The sequence below is a fragment of the Galendromus occidentalis genome, unplaced genomic scaffold (genome assembly GCF_000255335.2).
Source record: "Galendromus occidentalis unplaced genomic scaffold, Mocc_1.1 scf7180000075789, whole genome shotgun sequence".
NCBI lineage: Eukaryota > Metazoa > Arthropoda > Arachnida > Mesostigmata > Phytoseiidae > Galendromus > Galendromus occidentalis.
In genome coordinates, this window is record NW_003803779.1 from 85,254 (window position 1) to 93,411 (window position 8,158).

The 8,158-nt window shown below is 50.4% G+C and overlaps 1 protein-coding gene and 1 pseudogene across 1 annotated transcript; both read left to right on the forward strand.

Moving 5' to 3' along the window:
- Positions 1-410: 410 nt before the first annotated feature.
- On the forward strand, positions 411-2,174 carry LOC100899449 (4-coumarate--CoA ligase-like 6). The gene has a single exon (XM_003738178.2). It carries the CDS (start codon positions 480-482, stop codon positions 2,037-2,039), a length of 1,560 nt encoding a protein of 519 aa, XP_003738226.1. The 5' UTR covers positions 411-479; the 3' UTR covers positions 2,040-2,174.
- A 526-nt stretch (positions 2,175-2,700) lies between these two features.
- LOC100900009 (4-coumarate--CoA ligase 1-like) lies at positions 2,701-4,259 on the forward strand (annotated as a pseudogene).
- The last annotated feature ends 3,899 nt before the right edge of the window (positions 4,260-8,158 follow it).

The following is an 8,158-nucleotide window of genomic DNA, read 5'->3' on the forward strand; positions in this document are numbered from 1 at the left end:
CAGCTCACTCACATATTAAGAAACACCGACGACATCGAAATTACGGCTCACCCTCGATTTCGATCTGTCCCTGATACATAAATCTAGGCAGGTAGCGGTCTCCATGAGCCATCCCTCTCTCTCAGAACGATTTGGAGAGTGCGGAGACATGGAAGGCTCACACTCGACACCCGCGGTCTGGAAAGAGAATTCAGAAACTTTGGAGTCTCTTTCTCTGGTGACTCGAGTCTCATCGCGTCCATCATATATTCTTTTCTTGACGCTAATGGCTACAGAGCGGAAGATCATGCAAAACTTCCACGAAGGATTGCGAGAGAGCAATCGTCCCGAGAATATATCGCGACGGCTCTTAAAGCTTAACGGCGCGCCTCCCTCTCCCGTCTCTTCCATTCTCTCTGCCCGACAACGTCTAGCATATTTGGACGTCGACCGTCTGTGGATGCTTACTCCCCTCAACCATCTGTGCTCCCTGTGTCAAAATGGCTTGGCGGGTGACCGCGGAAGGCGTTATCAAGAGTACGATGACGTTGCCAGTGGAGGAAATCATGTTCGGAGATTTCCTAGACAGGCTCTTCAGGCGACATTCGGACAGAGTCGCCATGATTGACACCGAGACGGGACAACAATATACCTACGGCGATCTACTCCGTATGGTCAAAAGCATCGCAGCAGGGCTGCAGGCGCGAGGTGTCAAACCTCACGATATTGTTGTTCTCTGCGCGAGAACCTCTGTCAAATCTTGTTGCTACCTCTTGGCTCTGCTGTTCTGTCAGGCCACAATCTTGGCGACAAAGCCATCGTATTCTGCCTATGAGTTAAAGGGGGTGCTCGAGAGATTCTCATCTACGAAACTCGTGCTCGGCGACGAAAGTTCATGCCCGAATCTCCTCCAGGCTACGGACGGGGCTCTCGTATTGAACTTGGAGGAAAACTGGGATTTGAGTCGAGCCGCCGACTTCAAGCACCCTGGCGTAGCTGATCCCAAATCATCTGTGATGTTCATGTGCCTCACATCTGGCTCAACGGGACCTTCGAAAGCGGTCTGCATTAGTCACTTCAATTCGATTGGTAATCTCACGCAATGGAAGACGTCTTTCAGCCGGCTAGTGATGTGCAACCCGATTTCGCACCTCAGCGGCGCCATCTGTTTCTATCTGACGATCGGAAATGCAGAAACCGTCTTCATGGCACCGGAGAACCTCACCGACGACGTAGAAAAGTACCTGGACGTCTGCGACAAGTATGGAATTGAAACCGGTCTGACGCTGCCAGCGCATTTCACGAATTTGACGAAATTCGGTCGAAGCAACAAGTTGGACTCCGTGAAGCACTTCCTCACGGGCGGCTCCACCATACCTCAGTCTTTGATCGACGAATTCCGTTCGCTCTATCCCCATATATTTGTGGAAGTCGTTTACGGCTCGTCGGAGGCCGGGATCAATCTCAGATCTGTCGATCAGGAGAATATTCTGCACCTCGCCGTCATCACGAACATCGAAGTAAAGATTGTCGATATCGACACTGATGAAATCCTCGGTCCGAACCAGAACGGCATGCTCTATTGCAGATCACCCTCGGTAGCCCTGGGGTACTACAACAATGAGGAAGCCACGAAAGAAGTTTTCAAGGATGGCTGGCACATCACGGGAGACTTGGCTTTCAGAGATGACGAGGGAAGGGTGGTCATTGTCGACCGTCTGAAGCAGCTCATCAAGTGCATGGACAAGCAAGTTGTCCCCGCAGACCTCGAATTGCCTCTCAGCAAAGACAGGGATGTACTCAAGGCCCTAGTCGGAGGCGTCCCTCACGAAGTTTACGGCGAAGCTGCCGTAGCCTTTGTGGTTCCACGGAAGACCTCGGATTTGCAGCAATTACGCCAGAGATTGCTGAAAGAGGTGGAAACGAAGTGTGCTTTCTATAAGCGATTGCACGGAGGACTGTTCTTCGTAGAGACGATTCCCGAAGGCGCCGGCGGCAAGTTCTCCCGGAAAGAAATTGTGCGGAGACATCTGAAGAAAGAGATAGAGTATATCGAATAAAACTCAGAGAAGTCGAACCGACGCTGATTCAGGTGGAGCCCCACCGACCGGAGGCGTAATATACGGGTATCGGGCATTGCCTTGGCTCTATCGAGAATTGATCATCTGAGGAATAAAGAAAATTCTGATTGGGAGACGACGCCGACGTGTGAGAGAATCCTCATTACACACCTCCGCGCACATTCAATAGATCCGACGACCATTTCCTGCTCCCCGATAAATTCCACATCAGGTTCACCGATCCCGAGCTCTATCGACTGATTTTGATCATTTGGTCTCGTCTTGGGCGCTCTCGTTGATGGAGCATCCGCGAAATCAAGCGAGGCAACTCGAGGACGAATTCGGTTGCAGTGAGATGCTGCGGATTAACTTTCCAAGGTTTCGAATCTATGGCAGTTTCTTAGGAGCTCATCTTAAGAACTGACTAGCTATCCTCGATCGCTTTGCCCTAATCGAGTCTGCGACACTGACGCGTCGAGGGCTTCGAATCACTGGCATATCTCAAAGTCATTCCGCGGCTCTAAAGCTCGGTACGATAAAGGCCTCCTAAAATTTCGACGCCATTCTATCGTGACAATTCGCTCTGCTCTCGTGTCGGAGGACGATCATTTCCGCTTGGGTAGCGTCCATGTACAGTCGTTCGTCGATGTCCCACACCGCAATGGCTTGGCGAGTGACCGATGAAGGCATCGTCCAGAGTACCAAAACATCGCCGGTAGAAGAGGTGATGTTCGGCGAGTATTTGGAACGGGTTTTCACCGAAAACTCCGAGGAGATCGCCATCCACGACACAGAAACGGGTCAACGGTACACCTTCGGCGAGCTTCTCCGGATCGGTAAGAGCATCGGGGCCCAGCTCCAACAACGCGGAGTGAAACCGCATGATCTCGTGGTCCTCTGCGCTATGACCGGTGTCAAAGCCTGCTGCTACATGCTCGCGCTCATCTTCTGTCAAGCAACAATGGTCGCAACGAAACACTTTTTCTCTGTCTACGAATTCAAAGACGTCCTCGAGAAATTCCCATCCTTGAGGTTGATCATCGCAGACAACGCTTCATCGAGGAATTTGCGTCAGGCCGCGACCGTCGAGGTTCTGAATCTTGAAGAAGAAGAGTGGGATTTGAGCCGAGCCGCTGATTTCAAGCGTCCAAGTGCGGCCGATCCGAAGTCATCGGTCATGTTGCTCTGTCTCACCTCGGGCTCCACGGGGCCATCGAAGGCAGTCTGCATCTCCCACTACAACATCATGGGGAACCTGAAACAATGGACGTCGGGTTTCGGCCGCTTCATGATGTGCAACCCGATCTCGCATCTCAGTGGTATCATGTGCTTCGAAATGGCCCTCGCAAGGGGTGAGCGTGTTTTCATAGCTCCGGAGAGCCTAAAGGAAGACATGGAGAAGTATCTCGAACTGACCTCGAAGCACAGGATAGACACAGGTCTCACGATGCCCGTTATGTTCACGAGTCTGACGAAATTTGGACCCACCGATAAACTGTCGACGGTGCGACGGTTTTTCACGGGGGGGTCCTCGATCCCCTATTCGGTCATCGACGAATTCCGGAAGCTCCATCCACATATTCTTGTGGAGAACGTCTTCGGATCATCGGAAGCCGGGCTGATATTGAAATCCCTCGATCCGGAAAAAATTCATTACCTCTCAGTCCTCCCTAATGTCGAAGTCAAGATCGTTGATCTCGCAACAAACAACACCCTCGGCCCTAACCAGGAGGGAATGCTCTATTGTAGATCGCCTTCTGTGACTTTGGGCTATTACAATAACGAGGAGGCCACCAGAGAAGCTTTCGCCGATGGATGGCAAGTCACGGGCGACTTGGCGTACCGAGACGATGAAGGATTCATAGTGATCGTGGATCGTCTGAAGCAGATGATTAAATGCATGGACTCTCAAGTCGCTCCAGCGGACCTCGAAGCCCTGCTCAGTCAGAACGGCGACGTTCCGAAAGTTCTCGTCGGTGGAGTTCCCCATGAGGAGTTCGGCGAAGCCGCTGCGGCCTTCGTCGTACCTCGGGAGTCTTCGGATCTGGGAGCACTGCGGAAGACGTTGCTCAATGAGATCGAATCAAAGTGTGCTTTCTACAAACATCTGCACGGTGGACTCTTTTCGTTGAGACCCTCCCCGAGACGGACAGTGGGAAGTTCTCGCGGCGAGACATCGTCGCTCATCACCTCAAGAAGGATATCAAATATCTCGACTGAGCGGATTAAACAATCCGTTTTGCTCGCAGTACCGACCATGGGGAATGGGTAGTTACGATCACATCTCAATCGAACCGTCAAGATCGCCAGATTCGACCGATCAAGAAGGACACGAAGAGCGGGCAAATTGAGTCCTCCGGAAAAATAAAAACATTTCTGAAGCCACTGAAAGCCGGAGTCGTCAGCTCTCGCCGAGAGTCTTCTCGAAAGAGAAGAAATCCACAATCCGCCTCGATGCTCCTCGGCTGTTTTAGCGCTGAGCTTGCGAATGGGACTTGTTTAGTCTTTGGCATTGTGATCCTTGCACATGTCGGCGTAAAATCTGAGCGCTAGCTACTCTGAGGGACTAACACCTGAGCAGGCGGAAGGTCCGCAAGCGAAACTCCTCGAGGATCGGAAGAATCAGGTATCCGAAGAAGGACACAAAGATGGCGAAACTCAGATATCAGTTCATAATCTGACGAGTCAATTAGACTGCGTAAAGGGTAAATTATAATATAATAAGCAGTGTGGGGCAAATTTTCGCCGTGATTATGATTATGATTTTACCGTAATCATAATCACACGTGTGATTTTGATTATAATCATAGTCATAATCACAGAAATCGCCGAAATCACACGCTTTCGTATGATTATAATCATAATCATACGTGTGATTATGATTATAATCATACGCACTCGTGTGATTACGGCCATAATCATACGAAAGCGTGTGATTACGGCCATAATCATACGAAAGCGTGTGATTACGGCCATAATCATACGCATGTCTGTGATTATAATGATAATCACGCGTATGATTATGATTATAATCACACGTGTGATTATGATTGTAATCATACGAATGCGTGTGATTACGGTGATTTCTGTGATTATGACTATGATTATAATCAAAATCACACGTGTGATTATGATTACGGTAAAATCATAATCATAATCACGGCGAAAATTTGCCCCACACTGCTAATAAGAGAGAATTGCCAACTCACTCAACCCCGCCTTTGACTTTTGCCCACGTATATCAAACCTTTACAGTAAGGGTCTCTGTCTCTCTTCCGCGCGCTACCGCCCATAATATAGTCAAAGCGGGCCAAGCGATGTCCAATGTCCATGATGGGCTTCAATGGGTCGATGGAAGGATCGGTGTTTCTTGGTGACTAATTCCGGTCGAATTCTCGCGGGAATGGACAGGAATTGATAAACCTGGTCATTCAAACTTCTCCCAGCGTTCCTGATATGTTTCCGTCTTCATTTATGGTGGAAACGAGTCAAGACACGATGCATCGGATACTCCGATATGACGTCAATGATTCAAATGCTGCCCTAGAGAAGTCATCAATGGTGTCGATTGGATTGGCAAATATTCGCTCCAAAACTTTTTTGCAAAACAGGATTACGACGGGAAGGAAATGACAATTCGTCCAACAAAATGACAGTTCGAAGAAGAGTCGCGATGAAATTTGACAGCAGCGTTCAATTTTCGGATTCTCTTCCTGAGACTCCGATCGATAAGAGGCTGCGACTCCTCCGACGATGGGGGCGGAAGATCAATTGTCCCCAGCGGCAAGCCCGAATTATTGAGGGCGAATTTCCGCGGCTATCGTCGAAATACCCTGAGCGAGGTAAATCTCGTGAGCCAACAATGTTTCCCCTCGCAGCGAATCGCGATAAATCATCTCTCTTCCATTGAGGTGATAATTCCTCTCTATCAAAGCGGCATCTTATATGATATCGCCCGAGTCGGGGACTGACTTGGAGCAAGGTCGCTTCCTCCGAGCTCCTCGGAAGAACATCAGATCCGTACTTCTTCCGCTTGAGCGGAGCCTACGCCACAAGAAGGGCGGAGGCTCTTTTCCGTATCGAGTGACTTGATTAAGCAGGCATCAGACCTCTTGCCCATCCTTGGCACCAAAAGGACATGAGCCAGCTTTGAACTCGATAGGGATATAGGAATGATACGGCATTTCATCCTCTTCACTTTAATGAGTATTCACAGCTCGGGAAGGGCTGTGACCGCATCGATGTTGGAGAATTGACTTCCGTTGTAGGAACACCCCAAGTTCCCAGCCTCCGAATACTTCGAGGTGAAGACGATGACCTTGACAAGCCCCCACTTCCAATGACGTAATAATCAAGGGTGATCACTTGTCTCGCGGTCTCCCATCCCTCCCATCACCGGAGACTCTCCACGGGGACTATAACACAAAGTCAATTCGTCTCTCGCCTGAGGTATCGTCCATGGCCCTAGTGCGGAGAGAATGGAGGCCCTATGGTACCCGGGGAAGCCAAAACGTATTCCCCGACTCCCATGGGGATGAGCTCACAAGCATCTCTGACTCCTGAGGATGATTCGACGTCACAGCAGATAGACATGCCTCCCCGCAGATGTCGCAATGCTTCTCTTCCCCGCAGATTTCGGCGAGTTGGCTCGTTTTGAAAAGGTTGGGGGATTGGCGTGTCCAGCTACGCGTCCATCGATGAGCTGCAAGACATTCAACGATTGAGAATTCGAGCTTAGTTTTAGATCCGCCGGGATGAGCAGATTGCACCACAGTCGAGATATTCCATCAGACTCTTGCCAGAGTTCCGAAACCAGGCACCGATTTCGGGGTTTGAGACTTTCTGGTTCCCGATACCCGCGATTCAGACCCTGATCGGGATACAAGGTCAACATTTTCGAATAAGGAGGGCCGGCTCCCAAGGGAGATCTCCTCCAACTCATGTGCACAACAAGAGGGAGGAACTCTTCAGTCTCGCAGAGTTCAAAGCTATTCGAAATTCCTCTCGCGAGAGCTGAGCCAGATCTCCTCGGGATGACGCGCACGGAGCCACACGGATTGGGGAAATGCGAGCTCATGCACAAAATCGCAATCCGTGTCGCGCTTCCAGGAAGGTCATGGGAGGAGGTCCGCTTTTTCGATGAGAAAATAGTGGAACTCTGGAAATGATTGCGGGCAATAAAACTTTCGCGGGGATTAGACATGTGTCTTCCACATCTGCCAGTCATTCTCTAGTGATTGACATCGCGAGCTTATTTAGATCGGTCAGCAGATCGACGTAGAAACTTGACACTCGACGCAGAGATCGACTGAGTCATCGCATGTTTTTCGAGGACTTGGCCTCGCTTCTCATCTGATCGGCGGCGGCTCCCGAGAACGAATTGAGTTTTACTCGAAGTCGCTGTTCTGACCCCGAGAAGCTCTCTGATTGGAGCTGTCTGCAATCGCGGTCAACCTCCCATCACTCATCGGAAGACGGAGAAGGGAAGACCAGGGCTGGGTGGCAACGAATTCCGAGTTTCCCGTGTAACTCGGTCAAATCTCTTCCGAAGAGAGGCTTCTTTCCATTCCAATCCCCTCGTCGGACTCTCCGCTCCAGCTAGGTCTAAGTGGTATCTCTTCAGATTCCTTCGCGGCGGGACACCGGTTTCACTTGGAGTCAGCCGGTGACACTGTGCCAGCACGCCCCTGTGCAGGGTGAGCTCTGAAAATGAGCAGGGCACGGTGACAGCAAGGCTGGATGGGCTTTCTTGAAGAGGAAAGAAGAGACGTTCATGTGATCTCACAGGAGAAGGTTCTTATAGCGAAAAAATCATGAAATATTGCGATTCATTGCCGGGATTGGTTTTCAATATCAGCGAGTATCGCACCCTGTCTCTTCGGGCGACCCCTGCGAGGCGCGGTTTGAGGCGCTGCGCTCGGCAACGGCACTAGGTTTTCTGAAGGGTTGAGGCGTGCATTACAGAATCACCCCGGCGACGCTGATCTCAGACCACCAATTCTACTGATATATTTGACTGTGGGTCCATCTAGACCTTTGAAACCACAACGCTTCAGCCATAACAATACGCTGGCTTACGTCGCGCACTCATAATCGACTTATGAATAGAGTTGCGATAT